The 26,053-nt window shown below is 37.3% G+C and overlaps 2 protein-coding genes across 6 annotated transcripts in view; both read left to right on the plus strand.

Moving 5' to 3' along the window:
• The window catches only part of LOC127444990 (polymeric immunoglobulin receptor-like), an 80,579-nt gene extending 63,029 nt beyond the window's left edge, over positions 1 to 17,550 (plus strand). The window contains exons 1-12 of one of the 5 annotated variants that reach the window (XM_051704682.1): positions 7,454 to 7,595; positions 7,731 to 8,039; positions 8,152 to 8,469; positions 8,686 to 9,000; positions 9,083 to 9,403; positions 11,051 to 11,365; positions 11,451 to 11,765; positions 12,758 to 13,075; positions 13,152 to 13,427; positions 14,881 to 14,979; positions 15,174 to 15,217; positions 15,325 to 17,550. In XM_051704682.1, the coding sequence (XP_051560642.1) occupies positions 7,556 to 7,595; positions 7,731 to 8,039; positions 8,152 to 8,469; positions 8,686 to 9,000; positions 9,083 to 9,403; positions 11,051 to 11,365; positions 11,451 to 11,765; positions 12,758 to 13,075; positions 13,152 to 13,427; positions 14,881 to 14,979; positions 15,174 to 15,217; positions 15,325 to 15,627 (2,973 nt within the window). In that variant the 5' untranslated portion in view covers positions 7,454 to 7,555 and the 3' untranslated portion in view covers positions 15,628 to 17,550. Of the gene's footprint in view, positions 1 to 7,453; positions 7,596 to 7,715; positions 8,040 to 8,151; positions 8,470 to 8,685; positions 9,001 to 9,082; positions 9,404 to 11,050; positions 11,366 to 11,450; positions 11,766 to 12,757; positions 13,076 to 13,151; positions 13,428 to 14,880; positions 14,980 to 15,173; positions 15,244 to 15,324 lie in introns of those variants that run through there. The other 4 variants (XM_051704686.1, XM_051704681.1, XM_051704684.1 and 1 more) reach the window with 4 other exon arrangements.
• A 2,552-nt stretch (positions 17,551 to 20,102) lies between these two features.
• Positions 20,103 to 25,840, plus strand: LOC127445483 (uncharacterized). Its single transcript, XM_051705599.1, has 7 exons — positions 20,103 to 20,304; positions 20,489 to 20,800; positions 20,949 to 21,275; positions 21,399 to 21,416; positions 24,838 to 24,936; positions 25,223 to 25,269; positions 25,450 to 25,840. The coding sequence occupies exons 1-7, from the start codon at positions 20,265 to 20,267 to the stop codon at positions 25,513 to 25,515; spliced, it is 909 nt and encodes a 302-aa protein (XP_051561559.1). The 5' UTR covers positions 20,103 to 20,264; the 3' UTR covers positions 25,516 to 25,840.
• Positions 25,841 to 26,053: the final 213 nt, after the last annotated feature.

The raw sequence follows: 26,053 nt of genomic DNA on the forward strand, positions 1-26,053 counted from the left end.
CTGGCTTTGTCTCTCACGCAGCTGATGCAACGCGCTGCCAATCGTGCCGGGTGGAAAAGTAAATACATTGAAACCACAGCAAACATATCTGAAAAGAATGCTGCATGTCAGCGCGTCGGCATACAGTCGCCGATCCTAGGGCACCAAAACTATCGGAAACACCATGCCGACTTCACATGCGATCGTGTTGTCCACTGCTAAGACGATTCAGCATTCAATCATCAGACATAAATATATTGAACGCTTTTAAAGCTTTTATTTAGCTAAGTTGGCATAACTGTTTCATTATGCTATTTGTATGTTTTTGATGCATTTTGAGGAATGTAATATGTGTTTTTTTATGCGAGTGAGATGAGTAAAAGGCACTGTTGCATAACATCCTGTTTCTTTATATTTGCACAGGTATTTTACAAGTATATTCCGGCGGACTCCCGAACTGTTGTGTGAGATATGGTGCTTGTTTCAGCCTATGTTCTGTGTTTGTGTTTCTCTGTTGCTCCTCCTACTATCCACTTGACAAGATCATGAGTGTCACCTGATCTGTATTCCAGCTCGTTAAGGGGTGAATGGAGGAGTATAAAAGAACTATTTTAAGATTATTCCTTTGTGAAAAACTGTCATCTTCTGGTCCCAGCGCTCATTGTTGTTTTTCCCATGTGTGTTATTGTGTTACCTGTAGTGTTAAAGTGGACAGTGAAAAGGTACGCTGTGTGTTTTCTGCTAACCTCGGTTTGTGTAAGGTTAGTAGTTGCCCTGAGTGTGTGAGTAGTGTTACAACCAGCCATTTTAAATGTGTATGGTAGTTACAAGTAGCTTATTTTTTACATAGTGTATATAGGTGTATATAGTACCATCCTGTGTGCCCAAGGTTTTTTTTTTTTGTTTGTTTTTTTTTTTTTTTTTTTTTGCATAATTTATTGCTAAAGCCTTTTTTTGTGGGATCATCTGTAGGGAGGTGGATGACATTTTTTTTATTTGAGACCCCTTGTTTTCTCCTGTTTTTGAATAGAGAAGGAGTAATGGATGCATTTGTGACTTTATTTCTCTTTTATTTTGAAAATATGAAAGGTGTTTTTAAAACCCTCTAGTCTTATTTTGTCCGTTTCCCCTCCTGAAGCCTTGTGTGTATATATCCCACAATTTGTTAAATAAAACCTGTTACATTTTCATACTTTTAAATCTGGTGTCGATGTGCTGTGTGCCTGCCCTAGGACCTGAAGACGGGAGTCTCTCTCTCTCTCTCTCTCTCTCTCTCTCTCTCTCTCTCTCTCTCTCTCTCTCTCTCTCTCTCTCTCTCCTCACATTTTGTTACCCTCCTTTCCAGCCCCTAGACGTAGATTGGGGGCCCGTAACACAGTGATATAAATACACGTGGAATAATGTACATTTAAGATTAACATGTATAGTATAAAATATGATGCATAATATTAAAAATAATATAAAAGAAAACATTGGCTCACTGTCTTTATTTAAATAATTGCATATTTGTTTTTAATTGAGGATTTCTTGTGAATTGTTTGAAAAGAGCACCGTTACAGGAACTTTGTTATATTACACTTGCAATAAAAATAGCAGTGAGGTTCTGCACTTTGTTTGTCTACACTCGTAGTAAGAAAAGAGTCTTTTTTATGTGATATTTTACTACGAGCTTAGTCCAAACAAACTGCGAACCTCGCTGCTATTTTTAGCAGCTACTCTCCGAAAAAAAACACACAAAAAAAACAGGATTGACGGAGGGCGATTTTTCAGAACCAATGTGAATAGCGCAATAGGAGTCTTTTGTTTCTATTAAAAAACTGTTGTGGGGTGCATGAGGTGATTATCTGATGTGCTGCGAGCTACGAGGGGATCCTCTATGTTCCGCAACTGCTATTGGGTTCTTGAATAAAGTAAAACTGGGAGGAATTGCAGCCGGTGGAATTTCTGGTGCCCCTCCTAGGGTAAGATGGAGCCTCCCTAGGGAGCTGGTGCCCTACGCAGACTGCATAATATGCGTATATGAAGCGACGGTACTGGGCTGCGTTTCCCAATAACGATTGATCTTAGCAATATATTTATTTTACACAGTCACTGCTTCGTTCATCAGATGTGCATTTTAATATTTTGTTTTCAAAATTTGCTCTGTGGGTCGAGATTAAAGCTTTTATGATCAGTGAAGACAGCGGAGACCCTGTGTGTGGTCCTGCTAATGACAGCAAGCATTATTGGAATATAACGAGGAATGTAAGGAGACGCGTGGGAGCTGCGCTTTAGGGACATTCACCTATCAAAGGGAGATCTGCTCTTTACTCCCAAAAGTGATAACGGTAATAGCAATACTACACAACATGTGCGGTACTACACAACGCGTGGTGCGGGCGAGAGAGCCCTTAGGTGTCAGAGAGGAAGAGGAGACGAGGATGAGGAGCCAATATACATACTGTACGGAGGACTTTTTCTTCTCTCTCTGATTGTAATTTTTATAGTTCTCTGCAACAATCATGCCACCACTTTGATGTTACAAACTAGTCCACAAATAACTTTATTTCTTATTAATTTATCTGTTCATCCAATATTGACTAAACATTTTCTGCATTTATTACTGATGTTATTATTATTATTATTATTATTATTATTATTATCCTTGTCGGTTAAAAATAATAATAAAATAAAACGTATGTATACTGATATTAAATAAGCATAAAGTGTAGCTATAGGTATTTCAATTGTATCAGGTGTATTTTGCATTTGCCTGCAGGTGTCTGCATAAGTGATGCAAGTGGCTAGAGTCTTTCCCATATATTTTACTTTTTGCTTATTGATATTATGCTTCAAATCAACTGTAACCACAAGCTATGCAATCATATTTTTATATTTACATTTATAGCCTATCATCACTGTATTACCATCATTATATTCATGCTTGATGCCTTCTGTGTTCAATGTTCCCGTGAGAATTAAATGCATACGTGAGACCAAATTTATACATCTGGTCTTCTAGTATATCAGTTTGTTACCCTTTTGACCTGTTGATTACCCTTTTGACCTGATGAGGTTTCAGAGCTGGAATGAGAGAGCATAGTTTATGTCTGCTATTGTTCTAAGAAGCGTGCAGACATAGAGCAGACATAGACCTAGTACACAACAGGATATGTTTCAGGACACCTGTCCTCGGATTTCACTGAGATAAGTACATTTACAAGTCGTTTGCATAAACAAATGTACGAGTGGATCTATAGTCTATCTTTCCACTCAAACCACATGTTTCACACCTCTGTACACCATAACCACCTGACCTGACACTTAGGGTCATTACATCATTGTGCAGAACTTTCTGCATCTAGAAAGGAAATGCCTGCTGGCACAGTCCCAAGAGGGTATAAAGACCTTATCGAATATCTGGGTGTCAGACTAACATCTCAACTCTCTAGCTCTTCGCATCTGATCTCCAACTTTGAGCCCTCATCTCAACTCATCTCTGTACTTTAACTTTATTTTCTATTTTACTTAGTTCATTTGACAAAGACAAGACTTTCTGTTATTAGGTTTATTCCAGACTTAGTCCTTGGATCCTTAAGATATATCTACTTAACATTTATAATCAGTCATTTATTTTCTGTATTATCGCATTTATTCAGTATTCATTAATTCATTTTTATTCATTTATACATTTTTACAAATTAAAAGTTGTTATTCCTTCTACAGATCATCTGATTTATTGAACTCATTTCCATCTGCTGGATCTCACTGCATCAGTAAGTCTGTGTCTTTACGATGCTCTTTGCGCTGTACGATTACTCCAGAGCACTTGTTAATCTACGAGCATTTTCCTGTACTACTTAAGTTATGATGGCTTTGGGAAACGGGCCGCAAAACTAAGATGAATCGTAATATGTATTCTACAATCTACTAAGGTTTATGATGCTATTGGGAAACGAGGCCCTGACCTATATTATTTTAATACCAACAAAGAAGTCAGTAGTTTTAACCATTTTGAATAAATTCATTTTTTTATGAATAAACATGATAAACATAATATAACATGATATAAACATGATGTACTGTTATGAAAAAAGATTTGTGTGAGTTTTCGCTGAGCTGGAGATGTCAGAATAAACACCTTGGTAATGGCGTACTTGTTCACTGCTCTTACAATTTAAAGGTGCAATATGTAACATTTTTCATGTAATATTCGTTTTTTTTTTTTTTGCCAATGTGTGAACGGCTTGTAACGCAGTGTAAAAAATGAGCCCTTCCCAGACTTCCTAGGTTGCCTATTAAAGCCTGTAGACTGATTTTCATACGAAGGGAGCGGGTCGCTTTTGCCAGATAAATCCAAAGGATGTGATGTTTATGCGTGCTCCCGAGAGCCTTGCCTCAGTGCTTCCACTATTTAACACTGTCAACAGACAGTCTGCAACGCTAGATAACGTTAGAGATGGAATCGAGCAAACGGCCGGCTCCAAACACAACACCGACTCCTACACAAACTCAGATTAAGCCAAAAAAAAAAAAAAAAATGTTTTTACTGAATCCCGTCTGGCTAAGCGGGAACGTGATCGTGGTTGAGCGAAAACTAGACATCGGGAAGACATTTGATTCCTGGTGGGACCTTCATTCGGTTTTGGGGATCAAAACAGACCCTGAATTGGCATTCTTCTTATTGGACAGGTAAGTTTACATAACGGCAAAGCATGTGAAATATAGTGCCATAAGGATTGACCTGTGTTATTTTAGCTAACTTGATCTTGCCTGCTAACGCTGACAAATTGCAAGCTACCTTGCTTCGTAACTTTCATGTAATTTAAACGATCTTCTCTTTATACTAAAAGTCAAGTTAATGTCAATGTTAATCTGTAATTATTCAGCAAGGTAAACTACAATAACACATGAAATGAATGCTAGACAGTGTTCAAGATAATGCAAAAAGCTCCATTCATTAGTGTAACGTAACTTGATTATACAGAAAATATATACATTCTATTATTATAAAACAACAGCGCATCGATATGTCAAAATGACAGTTGTGATGAAATCACATCAGTACTGAATTGTATCAACATATTTATAATATACAGTCTATTTTATAAACAGCTACTGTCATCATCCACCAAATTTAGCTAACAGCAATTGATAAAGCTGGCTAGCTAGCTTAGGCTATGGTATAATTGCAGTCAATGTATCATGCAAAGAAAAGTGATTACTTCAAACTACAGTCTCGCATAGTCAGACCTATATCCACACTTTATTTTAGCCCTGTTCCAGCACTGGAGAGTCAAATATAATATACAGTCTCAAAGTTTGGAGTAAAACAATCATAACTGTGTCATTTTAATTATGCTACCTCATCTGTCAGCATGATGCCGGTGAATCATGTTCAGTCTCTTTGTTTTGGTCGATGCTCGCGTCCCTATGGAGTGTGTGCGCGCGATCACGAGCAACAGGCTGCAATTCACTTAACGGCCACAGGTGTCATTAATAACAAGGGTTTCTGAATCTTACATACTGCACCTTTAAATGATTGATCAGGGGCGGATTATGGCTAGCAATGGCCCCAGCGCCATTTTCATTTAGAGCATTTTTGTGATGTAGGGCAAACAGGCAGTAATAGCAATGCATTGTATATAGTCTGTGTATCTTAAGAGGACATCATGGGCTTTTCAGAGATTGGCCATGACAACTTCCTCTCCTTGCTCTATAGAAATGTATGACATTGCAGTTCAGCACCTAAATTGCAATATGATTAAAAAAAAAATACACCAAATACTATACTGATATTTGAAAAAAAAAATTACATTGTATTTTTTTATTTTTTTTAATAGTAAGATCACATTATAATAACAAACTGTGAGATATTTACCAAAACCTCAAGATCTATAAAATGACAGAGCAAGCTGCATATGTAAAATAAATCACACTTCAAATATTTCTTTAAAAATTATATGTCAGTATTTTAAAAGATTTTTATTATGGTGGACATGAATGGAATGATGATTGAGAGATATTCCTGAAAAACCTGTTGTATCATATTTGATACATTTTCAACATGATTTGTCTATAAAATAATGACATTTTAAGTGAGCACATGTTGCTTCAATTCAATAAATACAGATTTTGAAATACCAGTAATATTTTACTTGATCAAAATCAGCAAAGATTTCACATTAAATAGACGAGTGCATCACAGTGTGAAGGTAGCCATTTTGGAAAATATATTACTAGGTCTTATACATCCAGAAGAGCATGGAAACTTTCACCAGGAGGCAGTAAACATCTAGTACACAGCATACAACAGGTTTTTCAGCTGAGTTTTAATCATGTTGGTGATATAGAGGCTCTAGAATGTCATGTATCTAGAATGTCCTCCTGAGCCCCTTGTGGACAAGGTCTATGCAGCGATGCATGAGGTCGAAGACACCTTTTATCTGTTCTGAGAGGTTTTTCAGTGATCACTGGAGGAGCTAAACATGCAGAGCTAGCTGATGCTTTGGGCTTTGATAGGTCTGGAGGGGCAGAAAGAACAGGGAAAATAGTATGTAGTAATAAAAACACAGATGCTCCAAAGCATGTATCGAACAAGCAGCACAATTTCCAATGAAGGCCCATATCGAGGCATGTATTAGTTTTAGATAATCGAGTGACTGATGGCAAATGAAGCCTGGCTTTCTGTTCAATCATATGTGCTCTCACGGTATGCAAGAAACTTTCCAGGAATAGATGGTTACGATCAGCTCGGAGTCCAAAAGTTGTCTTTGTACTAATTTTGTCTGAAAAACAAAAGCGGATATGAAAAAAGAAAATATGGCAGAAATAATGATTGGGAAGACGTGGACATAGTATAGTGCTCAGACCATATATTTATTTGTTAAAATTCTTTCTTGTTAGTTTATTACAATAAAACATAGTCATGATTGAATTGTTGCTTTCCATTCTTGTACATAAAGATGCATGATAAAATGTGACAGGTTGGAGAAATTTGCCACTGATGCTGCATTTCACAATACATGATTATGTGGCATCTTTGACATCTCAAGAATAGCTCAGATCACGTTGTTGAACTGCTCATACTTGATGAGCATCACAGACCAAAGCGAGCAGATATTAGGCTGTGATCCAGGGGTTTTGTCGCAAACCTCGGAAATATGTTAGCTAAATCAGATCAAAATCCGACCAAAAATAATTTAGTGAAGGCACGGCACTAGACATAACCTGGCAAATGTTTAGTAACTACAATAATTATGTCTCAGTAGAAGTGTTTCCCTGCTTAAATACAGGACATCCCAAATAATAAAGGACAGTTTGCAAACCCAAATGACAGGAACACCTCAGAATGAGTTTATAGCAGCAGAACCTCCAATGTCAGCTAGAGGTCGCTGTTTCTCTGTGATGAATATTGAGTGAATGGTGATGGTGGGAGGAAATCTGATCATTACTTATAAAGAGCTGAATAAAGAGGAAGTAACTAAAGCAGACAGATGTAGAGACAGAGAGATACACACAGAGAACATTCAGCATAAAGAAGACAAACATCCTGTGAGGAGAATCAGAGCTGCTGTGAAGCTGAACTCAACTCACAATGAAGATCTTCATCATCTTCACATTCTACCTCATCTCAGGTCAATACACTTCTCTTTCAATACTGCACAAATCATGATGTACTCTACTTAAACTCTCTAAATCCATATACAGTAATGATGTATAGACAAATAATTATTTAATGATGTTTCTGATAACAGTATTAATCTGATCAGGTTCAGTGAGATGCTTTGATGTGACTGGATATTCTGGAGGAAGTGTTCTTGTTAATTCTTGGAGGAATTCGTACAATTACCATATACAAATTGAAAAGGAAACTCAGGACGAGTGGATAACCATACTGAATTTAAATAAACATGATCAATGGATTACTGAAGGAAGATTCTCTCTGTATCGCATCAGTAATAGAAAGCTCATGATCTTCATCAGAGAACTGAAAACAACAGATGCTGGAAGATACTGGATCAGAAATAAATATTCATCTGGTTTTCAGTCTGTTGATATGACTTTGATAGTGAAAGATGGCAAGTAAATTGTTAGATCTAAATCGTTTTATAACTAAACAAATAAAGGTACAATTCAAGGCAGTCATTGTTACATGGTACAATATTTAACATAATATCTTGTGTATTAAAGAATCATGTTGTGGGAGGTCAAAAATGGTGACTGTGAATAGTGGAGAAACTGCTGAGTTCAGCTGTGAATATTCACAGAATCACAAGACTAACTGGAAGACAATATTCAAAGAAGGAAAAACATCCATTGAGGAGATCTACAGCACATGGAATATGAAAGGAAGATTCAGTATTTCTGATGAAAGATATAAAAATCTCTTCAGTGTCAGAATTACTGCTGTGACACCAGATGATGGAGGAGTTTATTTATGTGGAGTTCAGATCAACAGACACTCGTACAGTTACTCCATTACTACAACTGTTCATCTACACATTATGAGTGAGTACAACAACAACAGAAACACGTACTCCCTTACTACTGTATATGTGCATATTATTAGTAAGTAAAATAAACTCTCAATCGAATCATTTGACTTTGTTCTCACTTTTTCATTTCTTTTTTTTAAATGCTAGTAATATCAGTATATTTTAAAGTGTAAACAGAGTTTGATTTATTCAGATGTGATTTGTATAATGTGATATTTGTGATTGTCAGATAAAGTGGGTTCATATAGAGTGACCGGTTACTCAGGAGGTCAGATCATTATCAAGTGTGAACACCCTCAGTACAAAACCAACCCAAAATATATCTGTAAAGAATCAGATGGATGTTCTGAGAGGAAGTATCCAGGAGTTGAGAATAAATGGATGGAAAATGGAGATGTTTCTTTATATGATGACACCAGAGGAGGAGTCTTGATGGTGTTCTTTAGAGATCTGAATGCTGGAGATGCTGGAACATACAGGTGTGGAGTCAATGTATCTCAATATACTGACAGAGTTACTCAAGTCACACTGGATGTCAAAGACGGTGAGGAACTTTAATTATTTACTCTATAATATGTTTTAAAGTATTTGTTCTTATTTCTGTTGATGTTTTTCATGCTTTGTAGATACATCACTGGTAAAGGAGACAATTAAATCTGTTTATCTTGGTGAGGAAGTGAAGATTTTCTGTCAGATCCCAGAGGAACATGAAGTCAGTTCAACACACTTTTGTAAAGAGGATGATGATCACATCTGTCAAACTGTCAACACATCTGAAGAGACACAAATGAATTCTTTATCTGAGAGAAATGAAGCAAGAGTTTTTACTGTGAGCATCAGTAATCTGACAGTGAGAGATGCTGGAGTTTACTGGTGTGGAACAGAAACCAGTGAAGAACATCTGACTTTCATCTCTCTGATCACTGAAGTTCATCTCAACCTCATCAGTGAGTAGAATACAATTTACACTGAACAAATAAAGCAAAAATGATCACTGGCATACAGGACACCCCCACAGGACACTCCAACCCCATGTGAAGAAACTTATCGAGAGGAAACGCAAAACTTATCGCGAATATATGCAAACTGTAATGCAACAAAACGCAAACATTATTGTGAGGCAATGCAAAACTGTTGTGAGGAAATGCAAACAATTGTAAAGAAACTTATTGTGAGGGTGCCTGGGTAGCTCAGTGGTAAAAGACGCTGGCTACCACCCCTGGAGTTCGCTAGTTCGAATCCCAGGGTTTGCTGTGTGACTCCAGCCAGGTCTCCTAAGCAACCAAATTGGCCCGGTTGCTAGGGAGGGTAGAGTCACATGGGGTAACCTCCTCGTGGTTGCTATAATGTGGTTCGTTCTTGGTGGGGCCACGTGATAAGATGCGCGGGTTGATGGTCTCAGACATGGAGGCAAATGGGATTCATCCTCTGCCACCCAGACTGAGGCGAATCACTATGCGACCACGAGGACTTCAAAAGCACATTGGGAATTGGGCATTCCAAAAAAAAAAAAAAACTTATTGTGAGGGAAAGCAAAATTTGGCGCAGAAAACACAACTCTTATCGCTAAAGAACACTAACCTGATTGCAATGAATTGCAAACGATTGCAAGGAAATGCAAAACTTATCACGACTGAGCGCAAATCCTAACGCAAGAGCATGTACAATATATCGTGAGGAAACCCAAAACTTATGGCAAGGAAACACAAAATGTATCGTGAGGAAACACTAAACTTGTTGCGAAAAATGCAAAACTTATCACAAGGAAATGCAAGTCTTTTCGCAAGGGAACACAAACCTGATTGCGAATGAATGCACACTATTGTGAGGAAACGCAAAACTTCTTACGAAGGAACGCAAAACTTATCACAAAGGAAAACTAAACTTATTGTAAGGGAACACAAACTATGGCGAGGGGAAGCAAAACTTGTGAGAGAACACAAAACTAATCCCAGGGAACTTAAAACTATTTCAGGAAATAAATACACTCCCTGTCCTCTAAGTGGCTCTGTACATTTTAATGCTGCACAGTGGTGGGCAAAATTTTCAAGGGATTCAGTATCGCAGGAAACACACTCGAATCACACGCTCAAATGTTGATTATTGATTTGTGTGCAAGACTGCTGTTGAGTAAGACAGTGACAGTGTAAAGATATTGAGACACTGCAGGAGCTTTTACCTGTCTTACTGTCACTGCTTTCCCATGATGTGAAGGAGCTCCATTCTAGAATCACGGAAACACTTCCCTCTCATTTTTGGTATGATCGATTGTTTACCAAGTGGTTTAAAATTAAAATCTCCAGCAGTGGCGTGCTGTTCACCTGGTGTAGGGCACTGAATTTAAACTTTCAAAATGTCAGCAATCTAGAAACATGACCAAAATATATTTTAGCGCATAACAGAAAAAAAGAGAAGTATTTAAGAGAGGGCTAAATTGGCCAATATAACATTACTGTCTGACTCCATCAGCGATACTGTTTTACTGTCTTTAACTATCAAGTATATTTGTATGCAAGAGGTGGTGCAAAGTAACGAAAGCAAGTTGATTTGGAGTTAGTAAGTTAACATGTATTAAAAAAACTTCTAATTTGCAGAGAAAGTGGGTTCATATAGAGTGACCGGTTACTCAGGAGGTCAGATCATCATCAAGTGTGAACACCCTCAGTACAAAACCAACCCAAAATATATCTGTAAAGAATCAGATGGATGTTCTGAGAGGAAGTATCCAGGAGTTGAGAATAAATGGATGGAAAATGGAGATGTTTCTTTATATGATGACACCAGAGGAGGAGTCTTGATGGTGTTCTTTAGAGATCTGAATGCTGGAGATGCTGGAACATACAGGTGTGGAGTCAATGTATCTCAATATACTGACAGAGTTACTCAAGTCACACTGGACGTCAAAGAGGGTGAGAAACTTTAATTACTTACTCTCTAACATGTTTAAAAGTATTTGGTATATTTCAATGTATGTTTTATTTTTTTATGATTCAGAATTGACACAGCAGTTGAATAAATCTATTTATCTTGGTGAGGAAGTGAACATCACCTGTCAGATCCCAGAGGAACATGAAGTCAGTTCAACACACTTTTGTAAAGAGGATGATGATCATATCTGTCAAACTGTCAACACATCTGAAGAGACACAAATGAATTCTTTATCTGAGAGAAATGAAGCAAGAGTTTTTACTGTGAGCATCAGTAATCTGACAGTGAGAGATGCTGGAGTTTACTGGTGTGGAACAGAAACCAGTGAAGAACATCTGACTTTCATCTCTCTGATGACAAAAATCCAACTCACATTAACTAGTAAGTAAATATACTTTACTTCTGTGCTCTGAGTTTTTCAAAATTCCTATTCCAATTCTTGTCCATCTGTTAAGATTTCTATCAAACTCGTCCTGCACCATTTGCACTAGAGACATGTGTGATGGCTAAAGTCATGCAGCTTATTGAGTACATGTTTGCTGTGTCTTTTGTAAACGATAGGGTGAACAATGTTTGCCCAGCGGGTGAAAAATGTGCGAAAAATCCAAGGGAGAATATGCACGACACGGACGGCTTTCGCTGTGACGCACCGTTTCTGTGTTTATATCAGCGGCTGCATCTGAATACTGGAAAATGTTACCTTCGGAGGTTGTATATGGTGCTTTTCAAACTGTTCTTTGACCAGTTTACTTAAGATTTCCATTAATTAAAAAAACTGTCAGTTAAGCCGTTAACTGATTAGGCAGCAAGTCAGCAGCCTACGTTTTTGTATGCAGCCAGCGTCTTCCGCTAAATACGTTTACATGCATGTACCCACGTGAAAATTGACAGGGGAGGATAGGGTGGCAGTTGCTGCGACTGTTTTTCATCTTGCATTTGCTTTTATGACACTATCGGTTAGGTTTAAGGTTTAGGGTAGGAAGGACTGTTTTGTTGATTTAAAACTTATTAGAGTATTAACCTTAAAATACTCATCTGTTTGGGATAAAATTTAACTCGCTTCTAGCACCACGCAGTGGACATTTCACCTTGGTAAGTGTAGGAAGCCACATAATATCACCACAGTCACAACTTTCATGAGATCAGTCTCTAGAATGTAGTTCAACTAATTGCGGAAAAAAAGTGAGATCCATTCCTCCTTTTGTAAAACACACTGTATAACATAATAAAATAAGATGGTTTGACAGTCAACATGATTAGAAAAACAGCCACCTGAAAAAATGGTAACGCAATACACGCTAACTTCAAAAGTAGTTTAATTATTAAAAATAAATAAAGCAAATTAACCAGTGTATTATATTTATTTTTCCAAGGGCCTCCAGTATTTGGTCATGAAGGAGAATCTGTTGAGATCATCTGTCCTTATGATCCGATCTATAAATCAAAGTCAAAGTATCTCTGTAAGGGGAAGTGCTCCACTAGAGATAGAAATCCTCTCATTGAGACTGTGAGAGACCAGAATGAGACCAAGACTGACAGATTGACTCTGAATGATGACATCACAGCAAGTGTCTTTACTGTGACCATCACGGGACTGACAGCAGAGGATGCTGGGAAATACTGCTGTGCAATGACATTAGAAAGAGACGTGAATTATCTTTACACTCATCTGATCATTATCAGGAAACAAGGTGAGGGACATGAACAACTCAATATGAATATTACATGTGCCTGAACTGTGTGGAGTGAAATTGTTGTTCTTTTCAGAGCTGATCTTGAATCAGTCTGAAGGAGATGACATCTCAATCAAGTGCAAACATCATGATGAACATCAGAAATTCTTCTGTAAAGGACATCAAGCCTCAATGTGTGTAAAGGATGGAGTTTCATTGGAGAGAATCAGAGATGATGGATTCTCTTTAAGTGATGAAGCATCTACTGGAGTCTTTACTGTAAACATCACTGATCTGAGACAAGAGGATTCTGGGATATACTGGTGTGGATCTGATGCCATCACTAAAGTCATTCTAGAAGTGAAAAAGAGTTAAGTACTGTTTTCTAAAAGCAGACAGTTCTGGGTTGCGTTTCCCAAAGGCATCACAAACCTAAGTTTATCGTATAGACTATTGGCATCAGTGGTTTCTATGATCTACTTAACCCTTGTGTGTCAATAACTAAAAGTTACTCAGAGGTCCTTAGAAGACAAAAATGTCAATGTCAAAAAACTGCCATAATAATATTATATATTAATATTATTTTCCACTTTCAATGAGTTATTTTTTTAATCAACATCAGTCCTGATCATAACTACCAAATATTCATTCATTTTCAGGATTTTAACCCTTTAAATGCAAGTTTGCTTACATAATTTTTTTACACATACACACACAAACAAATTTCACAATACATAAATACAAAACACACTGACATCCATACCAACACACCCACACAATTTTAGCTGCATCATTTGTTCAATTGTCCTGCAGTGCTCTATAATACAGCAAACAGAAAATAGGAAAAAAGCATGTATTTGCTCCATAGCCTAAACATCTGGTGGAAAATATAAAGAATTTACATTTTGAAGCCAGAGGTCTGGAATGTAAGCATAATATCATAGAATTCATGATTTTATGCTTTAATGGCACTGGGATCAAATATTGTAACTATTTTGTGTACACAGTGTATTATAGATGTATTATAGGAAAATTCCCACAAAAATACACACCTTTGGCTAAATTTTATGCCGTTGGCATTAACACAGACAAAATGATCAGAAGAACAAAAATGAAAAAGACAAAGATTTCCCGAAGGCCGCACAAGGGTTAAGCTTATGATGCTTTTGGGAAACGCACACCTTTTATGTTGATTTAATTTTATCATGATGTATAGTAGAACCCCATGCCCAAAAAAGAAACATGATTCTAGGCAATATGTTGTTTTAGTAAATATCGACAAGAGTTACAGTGGGATTAAAAGTCCAAGATATTTGAGCAAGTTTGTGCTTATTGTGGAAAATGGGACTCCACCCCTTAAATCTAATGACTCTGTTCAACATTGTTCAGAGTTTATTATTATTTCTCTTGACCTCACAGATAGAGGAAGATTTAGAATTTCATAAATGGTTGAGTGTGAAGTTCTGGGGGCTTTGTGATTTCCTTTGTTTATGAAAGAAGAAGTGAGAAAACTGTAGAGCAAAAAATAGATTTTAGGGAATTCACAGATGCAACTGATATCACACTATTAAAATCAGATGTTTTAAACTATTACTGTCATTCTGTGTGTTCCTGTTACACTGTATGCTGAATGTGTTTGAGATTTTGTGTTTTATTGGTTTATTGAGGTTGTTGTTTGGAGAATGTAGCTTGTTTTTTTTTTTTATTTTTTTTTATTTATGTATTTTTATAACATGCCACAAGCTCAAATATCTCTCTCTCTCTCTCTCTCTCTCTCTCTCTCTCTCTCTCTCTCTCTCTCTCTCACTTTATTTGTCCACCAGGTGTTTCTGATAAAATCAGTGCTTGCGTTTGTGTGGTCCTGTTGCTCATGGGTGGAGTAGTCCTGTTGTTATACAAATTTAGAAATATCAAGACACCAGGTGATGTTCTTCAACACACACACTTGTTAATGGTCTACTGGCCTCACAGGACCTGGTACAATGTTGACTTAGACGATGGAAATATGTATATGTATATCTGACAAATGTAGTACCACTGAAAAATAAAACAGCAAGGCATCAGAGTTCTATATGATGTTTCTGATTTGTGGTTTGACTCTTGCTGTATTCCACAGACCGCAGCAGCTCCACAGACAGGACAGAGATGCGAAGTGGACAGGTGAGGGTGTGTGAGACTTTTAGAGGGTGTGTGAGACTCTTAATCACTGTTTGTCTTTGCTTGTATTTAATACGTGATTTTGGTTTAAATTTACTGTCTATTTTCAGGTCTCCCATGCTGCCTGTGACTATGAGAATATTAAAGACATCAGACAATATCCAGTCTCACATCCTGAGGAAACTGTACTATATTCTAGAGTGAAGATCCCCACAAACTCTTCTGATCCACATATGTTATATTCTACAGTACAGTTACCAACAAATCTCTTTAATCAACATGAAGTATTATATTCAACAGCAAATTTCCCCTCAAACTCCTCTGATGGGCTCCTGTATGCTGCTGTCAGTTTTCAGAAACATGAAGATTCTCTCACTGATGATACAGTCACATTCAGGAAAGAGGAGAATTAATCTGATTACACAAATGTAAATCACCACACAAGACAAATTATTCAGTAAGAGATTACTGTATAAACTTGCATTGGTTCACAGGTCTTGTATAAATGATGAATAATAGTTAGAAAATATTTTTCTTAGCATTTTTTAGCTGTTATACTGTAACAGTTATTTTTAGTTCAATTAGCATACGGAAGCAGAAAGAAAAAGTGGCCAATTTACAGTGTGTTATCATTTGGTTACTGTCACCAGCAGTTGTGCAGATGTACAGACAGTGTGTGACAGATATGTATTCATATTGAATATTGTGCGCCATGTTCATTTGTCTGAACCATTCACTGTATATAAATGTATTTAGTTAAAGCGTAATGTTCAAGTATATGACGCATCATATAAAAAATGATTCATCGGTAATGATTATTTAAAGGCTTTGAAATGTCAGCATCATAAAGTATGTGAATGCATTATTATGTACGTACACATATTATAATAGGCCAGGTTTAAAATGCAACACTTTAAACCATATGTAACAGGGCGTTCCTGCTCTGCGACTCTATCCACCAAGGGTGCGGTGGATTTCATTTCATTTAAATGGTCTGTTTGAGTTTGTCTTCCTCTGCTGTTTATAATTAGACATGCAGTTAGGATGGGCTCTTTTGACTACATACACTGAATGCCCTAGCAATTATCTGTGCATGTTTTAATCTTTAAGTAGACCTTGTACTTAGAAACTGCCCTACTGAGAAGAGTCTACAATCAGTCTACATCTATGTGATTTGCTGGTTTAGCGTGTTGGCCTGCTGTAGTCCCAGCCAAGTCTGGAGACAAGTGCCCAAAACTGCTCTAAAACCATCCAAACAGACCTGATTTCATGCTACCAGATGTTTTTGACGCTGAATTTATTATGAAGGTAACATTTTACTACTGAAGCGTAAGCACCCTTCATTTAATGAAGTCATTGATAATTTTCTACAGTAACATGTGGCTCATTGTCTTTTTACATAACCTATATGTAACATGTTTAATTGTGCAAAAGAATAGCCAACAGTTTAAAAAAGACAACATTTCTGATTTTTAACACTCTAAATCCCATATCACAGACCACATGAACATCCAGCACTTCAAAGTTTGCAGTGCACATATAACTAGATAGAAACTGTGATGCTGGCTTGACAAAGCCTTGCCTGAAAGTTTACACTAGTTTTAAAAGTTTAAGTTTGATGGTTATACAGACATTACAGTAAGCCATGTATATACTTATGTATTTTCATAAGACGGATAAATAAAAAAAAAAATTAAAAAAAAACATTAAATGATTTGTTTTGCTATATTTTTTTAGCTGTTCTTAATTTTAATTGCTTTAATACTGATTTTTATTAGCTGCATTTTTGGATTTCTCAAATTATTATTACAAAAAGAGATTCTATTGTTGTTTCTTGTGTAGTTAATGTTTGTCATATCAATATCCCTGTGTATTTAGTTACAAATGTTGTAAATAAGCTTATCAAAACTAGACAAAGTGCAGGGATCAGATTTTACATTTTCGTCGATCAATCAGTCAATCAAATCAAATACATCTTTTGGAGAATAATTCTTATTTTGTGATTCAGTGTTGCTTTTGTTTTTACTGTCCCATTTAGGGAAGGTTTCATCTGACAGAGTTAAAAGTAATGATGGCAAAATGAAGCTTTCTGAAGCAATGAGGCTTTTAAAATAATATACTAAAATTGGGCTCATTGCTGGAAGCTTTTCTACTGCCTTTACATACTTACACAATGCATTGTTAATTTTACTGCCATCTGATTGTCAAAAGGATGAAGTGCACATACTGTATATACTACATCACTGTTGTCCCATTACTACTAGAGATGCAATGATATGGGATTTTGTGGGCAGATAACCTATAACACACAGCTCATTGTGGCTGATATGATAACCAATATATATATATATATATATATATATATATATATATATATATATATATATATATATATATATATATATAAATTATGGTGTCCATTTATATACTGTAGGTGTTTACAGTAATCCTGGTGACTCACTCACAGAGACAGAACAGCTGTTATAATGTATTGAACCAAAATGAGGTGATAAACTACATGTAACGAATATTAAACAACAAAACAAACCCTACTCTCTGTATACATGGTGTATTATTAGTACCAGTAGCCGGACTGCAAGTGCAGTGGTGGTTTGTGTGTGTTATGAATGTGCTTGCTTGTGCTTATTTGCGTCTCAAGCAGAAACGATTGCTACAGCGCTCATCTGTGACAGTTCCACTGTATAACTTATTAAATGTGCTGTTTTAGGTTGTGCTTGGACTTGTTTTAATCACAATGCTGCAATGTAAGTAACGACATGCTATTTCCCACATTATGTTTATGTAAACGATTGCCCCCAAGTAACATACATACATGTTTATGTCACGTTTCGTTTATTATATTCATATAAATGCCATTGTGTAATAACAACACTTTTCACATTTCTGGGTTTGGAATATGCAAGTAAACTAGTGAGTTTCTCACTACATTTGAAAGGATGCTTGTTTGAACAGTATGTACTGAATGCATGTTTTGTAAAAATACATTTTTGCAATAAAGGTTTTTGTAACAGAAGTTTCCCCACATCCTTTGTTACCAATACAACTTCTCCTATCACAATCACTCAGAGGTTGTTCAAAAGAGGAAGAACTCAAATTGAAAAACACACCTAGACATGTTTTTAAAAATAGTAGCTATTGTATAAGAACAGATGCAAATGGACAACCATTCTGAGTGGACACACACACACACATATATATATATAAACCAATCAGCCACAACATTAAACCACCTGCTTAATATTGTGTAGGTCCCCCTCGTGCTGCAAAAACAGCGCCAACCCACTTCTCAGAATATCATTCTGAGATGATATTCTTCTCAGCACAATTGTACAGGGCGGTTATCTGAGTTACCGTAGACTTTGTAGTTCGAACCAGTCTGGCCACTCTCTGTTGACCTCTCTCATCAACAAGGCATTTCCGTCCACAGAACTGCCGCTCACTGGATGTTTTTTGTTTTTGGCACCATTCTGAGTAAATTCTAGAGACTGTTGTGTGTGAAAATCCCAGGAGATCAGCAGTTACAGAAATACTCAAACCAGCCCATCTGGCACCAACAATCATGCCACGCTCCAAATCACTGAGATCAAATTTGTCCCCATTCTGATGGTTGATGTGAACATTAACTGAAGCTCCTGACCCATATCTGCATGATTTTGTGCACTGCACTGCTTCCACATGATTGGCTGATTAGATATTCGCATGGATGATTGTTGGTGCCAGGCAGGCTGGTTTGAGTATTTCTGTAACTGCTGATCTCCTGGGATTTTCACGCACAACAGTCTCTAGAATTTACTCAGAATGATGCCAAAAACAATAAACATCCAGTGAGCGGCAGTTCTGTGGACAGAAACACCTTGTTGATGAGAGAGGTCAACAGAGAATGGCCAGAATGGTTCAAACTGACAAAGTCTACGGTAACTCAGATAACCGCTCTGTACAATTGAGGTGAGAAGAATATCATCTCTGAATGCTATTCTGAGATGCGGGTTGGCGCTGTTTTGGCGGCACAAGGGGGACCTACATAATATTAGGCAGGTGGTTTTAGTGTTGTGGCTGATTGGAGTGTATAATGTATAGGGATGTAAATTAAGTGTCTTGGCCAAATTTGACCACTGGCCTCTATTAATAATGACTTCTTAATCAAGCTCATATAAAGGCCAATCTTCACTGCCCCAACAAACTCTAACAAACACCAACATTCTAAAGCTGGCTGTTGGACTTAGAATGTTGAGAATCATACCTGTCATTGTCAAAATAACCCAACAAACACCAGCAGAGCAAACACACTGACCCAACAAACACCAACAGAGCAAACACACTGACCCAACAAACACCAACAGAGCAAACACACTGACCCAACAAAACCCAACAGAGCAAACACACTGACCCAACAAACACCAACAGAGCAAACACACTGACCCAACAAAACCCAACAGCGCAAACACACTGACCCAACAAACACCAACAGAGCAAACACACTGACCCAACAAACACCAACAGAGCAAACACACTGACCCAACAAACACCAACAGAGCAAACACACTGACCCAACAAAACCCAACAGAGCAAACACACTGACCCAACAAACACCAACAGAGCAAACACACTGACCCAACAAAACCCAACAGCGCAAACACACTGACCCAACAAACACCAACAGAGCAAACACACTGACCCAACAAAACCCAACAAACATTTGTTGGGGTAGTGTGAATTAATTGGATTGGCTACATCACTTTCTTTAGCCAAAAGAAACAAAATGATAAGATTTACATTGATTTAAGGGTATAGCGCACAACTGCAAAAGAACACAACTTCTGTGAGTTCATTACAGCATAACAGTATTTCTTCACAACATCAGAAAGTCAGTGAGAGAGAAGAGGGATGGGAAGAGAAGAGGTGGAACTGTTCATTGCATTAAGACTGTGAGAAAGAGAGACATAAAATCACTCTCAGTGTCTATAAGTGCTGAAGAAAATAATCAAGAGCTCTTCAAAATAGATTCACTGGAGCAGAAGTTCAGACATCAATGATGAAGATCCTCCTCTTCTTCACCATCCTGATCATGGGTCAGACACTTCTCTTTAACTTTGTTTATTCTTATATAGATTTACCTTTCTCTAATAGACTTTGTGTCATACAATATACTATTCTTATATATTGTGTGTGCTATTTTATCTTGTTTAGTCATATATTTTCTGTCAGTATCAGATCTCAATACATCTAAAACAAAAACTGAATTTTGATTGACAGGTCATGTGAGCAGTGCTACAGACAATGTGACTGGCATCGCAGGAGGAAGTGTCTTTGTTACATTTAAATACCCAGAAAATGCTAAAGAAAGTACAAAAATCTTTTGCAAATTGTCAGATAATGAGTGTACAACCTTGACAATGGCACAAGATCATTTATGGATTCCTGACAAGAGATTCTCAATGACTGATAATAAATCTGCAGGCTACCTCAGTGTCCTCATTAGAAACCTGACAATAAATGATACAGGAGAATACAAATATAAAGCAGACAGTAAATGGTCTGAGAATGTGACATTACATGTGCAACATGGTATGAAATAATATGTTTTAACACATTCATTTCCTCTGTCAAGACTTTAGCTTTAACAAGACAATTTTACACCACACTGAACCTTGACCATTAATATGAGCATTTAATTGAATCTAGAATGATATTGCATGTTTTCTCTGGTTTTCAGAGCCCTGCTGTGGAAAATTAGAGAAACAGACTGCTTATTTAGCAGGAACTGTTATCATTAGCTGCAAATATCCAGAGGCATATAAATATTTTGCAAAGCTGTTGTTCAAAGTCCATAATGGATCTCTACAGTCTATTTTTCCCACTCGAGGTGCAACTAAAGGAGAGAGGTTTTTTCTGAATGAAAACTTGCAGGAAAATGTCTTCACTGTGACCATTATTTATGTGAATAAACATGATGATGGGGTCTATTTCTGTGGAATATTCAGCACATTGGGAGAAATTAGCTATGGTCCGCTCTTTACAGAAATTCATCTTCATATTACAGGTAAAATAAGATATATTTTTTTAGCAAAATCCTTATAAATATATTATAATATTGTAATTACTTTTGTTTTATGAACATTTCATATCATCACTAATGGTGGAAATTGCTACCCTGAACAACAAGAGCCAACAGGTGCATCTGGTAAGATTGTTTACATTTATCAGACATGCTTTCATTGAGAAGTGTATATTCAGTTTTTATGGATTTTACAAGAATGAACAACTGAATGCTGATGAGCGAAATGATACAGGGTGCAGTTGTTTTAGCTCAGTTGAGTTAACTTATGATATTTATATAGAATGACAAACTAAGTTTAACAGCTTAAATCGACTATCAGAAAAACTAACCAATCCACAGTATTCCTGAGTCCTATGATGCTTTGCGGGCAATGTGGGCAGAACTTCTGGTTAAGCGTAAACAAGTGATGATATGTCGTAACGCAGCATTAAAAATGACAGAAACTTGAGAAAAAATTATCACAGAATTATAGCGAGGTGATACTGTTCTTCCCCACCTATCTGTTAATGATTATGGGTTTCAGGATGATGGCCAAATATCACAAACAGAAGCATTTTAGTTACTTTATCCATCAATGGAAGAAACTGAACAGACTAACCTGAAAAGCTATGTAGCCTATTAGCACCTTCACAGCTGTAAATGTTTTGAGAACTGTAGATAATTATGTTTATTTTAAAGCATAAATTGAGTCTAGTCAGAACCTGAAGAGTTTGTTGTACCGAGATTATGTACTAACTGCAGATACAGGGGAGGTCCAGACAGCAGGATGCTCGTGTATTACAGGACTCAGGCGATGAGATTGTATTTTATCAGAAAAATGGCAACATGACAAATATTTTGCGGTAGATGAATGTGTAGTAAGCTCAATCTAGCTTTAGAATTGTTAGTTTACATACTTAATCTCCATATCTAAATGCTATAACATACATGAAATGTTTTAGTGTTGACTGAACAATTGATCCTGCTGATAGATTTAATTTATTGTTCTTGTGTTGGAAATAACGATGTCTTAGCATTCACACAATAAACTGTACCATACAAAAAGAACAACATGCAATACAAATAAACATATTTATTTGGATATACATTATAAACATTGTACACAAAAGTTCAATGTTCTCTGTAAAGCAACTATAAAACAGTATGTATTATTAAAAGCACTGTACAAATAAATTTAATTTATATTGAATTAATGTCCACACTGTTTTCCATATCACCTTTGCCCCTTAAGGGAAGACATGCACATTCTGCAAAGACACTCAAAAGAAAACAAATTGCAGGCAGGAAAAATACAGGAAGGAGGAAAGTCATAAAACAATTAATTTTAAATGTAATAAAACATCTCACTACTGACATGTCTCATCTAATAATTATGGTCTTCCATTGTAGAATTTATCCATTTAGCATCACAGCATGAAAATGTCATGGTTACTTGTGTAACCTCCATTCCCTGATGGAGGGAATGAGACGTTGTGTCGATGTAGTGACACTAGGGGTCACTCTTGGGAGCCCGAGACACCTCTGGTCTTTGATAAAAGGCCAATGAAAATTGGCGAGTGGTATTTGCTTGCCACTCCCCTAGACATACGGGTATAAAAGGAGCTGGTATGCAACCACTCATTCAGGTTTTGTGCTGAGGAGCCGATATAAGCGGGTAGTTCAGCGTTGTGGCAGGAGGGACACAACGTCTCGTTCCCTCCATCAGAGAACGGAGGTTACACAAATAACCATGACGTTCCCTATCTGTCACTCACTCGACGTAGTGTCGATGTAGTGACACTAGGGGTCCCTATACGAAACACCAAAATTGGCTGAACTGTGTTACGTGAACTGGCGGTGTGTGGTGGGCAGACTACTGTGTGCCTCATAGCCAGCACACCAGGTCGACACGTAACCTCCCCCAACATAGTTATGAGTGTCGAATGGCCCTTTGGGGACAAGTCGACTACCCAAAAGATAGATACAGGCTTAACCCAGTCATGGCCTCTTTTCCCCTTCTCTTTTTTCCACTCCCTAAAAAAGAAGGGGAATTATCCGACTGGACCGCCAGGTCTAGTCGGGGGGTGTCCCTCCCAAGGGGAAGACACCGCGGGGACACCACGCCCAAAGAGAGGAGGGGATATTTAATTGGAAGAATACGTCACATGGTCTTTTCGACCATGTGGAGAGTCTTCAAGGTAGATCCTACCCAACGGGGGAGGAGTTACTACAAACATGGAGACTGGGGCAGAGGGGCTCTGCCCTAGGAAGACGCAGTTTGCCAACAGGGAAACGAACTAGCGGAAGATATATATCGCATGGGGTTAGTCTTACAGGGAACCGCCACATGCGGAGCACCTACCCTTGCACAGGGTCTGTGTAAGCAGGCTCACTGGGGGAAACGCATATTTGCGTAGGCCAGGGGGCCAGCTGTGTGCCAGAGCGTCTATGCTGAGGGGAGCCTCGGTGGGGGCGTACCTGAGCGGGCAGTGGGATGATTCTTGGGAGGCGAACAGGTCCACCTGTGCCCATCTGAATCGACTCCAAATCAGCTGGACCACCTGAGGGTGGAGTCGCCACTCTCCCCTGAGGGTAACCTGCCATGACAGCATGTCCGCTGTAGTGTTGAGGTTGCCCGGGATGTGAGTGGCTTACAGCGACTTGAAGTGCTGCTGATTCCAGAGGAGGAGACAGCGGGCGAGTTGTGGCATACAACGAGAGTGCAGACCGCCTTGGCAAGCAGAATTGTCAACAACTCGAGGCAGTCTACAGGGCTCCTTTTTATACTCAGTAATAATGCCAATAAAAAGGCCAATGCTGAATAGAAATGAACAAACTCTCAAAATGTCTAATGAACTTTCAGCACATGTACACACACCAGAAGCACAAAAATGCAATCATTTATGTAAATCATTGCACTTAGTTTCTGGACGTCAGGGTTAGGGTTAGGTGGATAATATAAGTAATCTTATAACGGTGGATAATATAAGTAATCCCCGCTGTTGACTTCTTGCCAATAAAGTGCAAACAGTACACAAACAAATTATTCCAAACTTTTTCAAACAGATGTTCCGAAGTCAGTCCTTCTGTAGGGAGCCGATGAAAGAAGCAGTATCTGGAACTGGAGCACTTTGCGAGTGGTTTCTGATCATAACATTGCTGTTTTAGATAAAACTTTAGTTTCATTTGATTATTATGATAACCATTAACATCACTTATTGTCGATGGAATTTTAAGACATCTTACAACATTTAAAAATCAAGAATCTAACCGCTTGACACGTAATCAAACAGTGACCGGCTACACATAAAATGCCAACCAATCGTACTTCCACTAGACAACCGGAAATTCCTGAATGAGAATATTGTGATAAATTTTCACAGAATGTATGATGAATCATTGGGTTTTAAAGTTCAATTGAATGAGACTGATTTTGTCGTTTAGTATTTTAATGTGTTAATTATTGCTATTTTATTGTGCATTTATCTATTTCTTTGTTTCTCCTTGTGTGTGTGTGTGTGTGTGTGTGTGTGTGTGTGTGTGTGTGTGTGTGTGTTGTGTCTAGGCATCTTTGTGATCATTATTGTGAGTGTGTGTTTGACACTACTGTTAACTGGAGGACTGAGTTTGTTGTTGCTCAAGCTGAGACGTGATGAAACAGGAGGTACACACACACACACACACACACGCACACACACGCATGCTTAACATAAACCTACTCCTAAAAAAAGTTTAGGAGTACTCCTTAACTCCTTTCTTTAGAATCAGGGAATTTATTTCTTTATTTATTTCTTTATTTCAGTCTAAATGAGATTGTCCCCAAATTTTAAAATATTCAAATTTTTTACCCAAATTATAGCACACACACACACTAACTGGTTGTGCAGCATAAACTGAAACAGAATATGATATTAAAATATCCTAACCTCAATCTTATCCTCTTTCCACAGGTTCAATATCATCACCAAATCAGAGAAACACAAAAGACTGTGATGAGGTAAAAGTGTGTGTGTGTGTGTGTGTGTGTGTGTGTGTGTGTGTGTGTGTGTGTGTGTGTGTGAAATCAATCTAGAGCGATATTTGGCTGTAAAGAAATAAATTAAAGAATAAAAAATCTAATAAAATTAATCAGAATGGAATAAATGTGAATAATTAAAATAATCAATCTCTCTTTCAGGTGTTTACTACGGTCCATTATGAGAATCAGACACTGGAATCCCATTACGTGAACATTAAACAGTAAACATTACCTTTCAACACAGCAGATTTACACACAAGCCACATTTGTTCTTATAATCTTTTTTCATTTCTTAAAGCTGCACTATGTAACTTTGTGCTCTCTAGCAACATCTGTGGTTGAAACTTAAAATTGCAAGAAATTTTGGGAAGAACATTTTACGTGAGTTGTGTTTTGGTTCTGCTCTCCTGGCGAATGAATCACTTGATTTGAGCTTACCTGGACATCGCCTGTGTGTGATCATGACTAGGAGATATTCAGAGCTTGTGTCATAACGTGCTGTTTTCATGTTGATATTATGTTATACGATTAAACATTTAAAACAGAAATATTCCTTGCTTGATTACATTTTATTTGCTAAAATCTTATTCACATGTTTTTTAATTTTACATGTATAGGACTTTTCTGACACTATTCTCAAAGCACTTTTACATGGAGAATACATGAATCTCAACCACCACCAGTATATTTTAATATGATTATTCAAGTGTTTTATCTACTATTAATGTTTGAATTGTACTACAGTTATGAATTTAAGAGGTGA

Source organism: Myxocyprinus asiaticus, chromosome 8, assembly GCF_019703515.2.
Source record: "Myxocyprinus asiaticus isolate MX2 ecotype Aquarium Trade chromosome 8, UBuf_Myxa_2, whole genome shotgun sequence".
Taxonomy (NCBI): Eukaryota; Metazoa; Chordata; class Actinopteri; order Cypriniformes; family Catostomidae; genus Myxocyprinus; species Myxocyprinus asiaticus.

Bases quoted from the DNA above. Each gene is read 5' to 3' on its own strand.
- LOC127445483 (XM_051705599.1), top strand. From the start codon at position 20,265: ATGATGAAGATCCTCCTCTTCTTCACCATCCTGATCATGG. The intron at 20,801-20,948 runs GTATGAAATAAT...TCTGGTTTTCAG, and splicing joins GACATTACATGTGCAACATG to AGCCCTGCTGTGGAAAATTA. The intron at 25,270-25,449 runs GTAAAAGTGTGT...TCTCTCTTTCAG, and splicing joins ACACAAAAGACTGTGATGAG to GTGTTTACTACGGTCCATTA.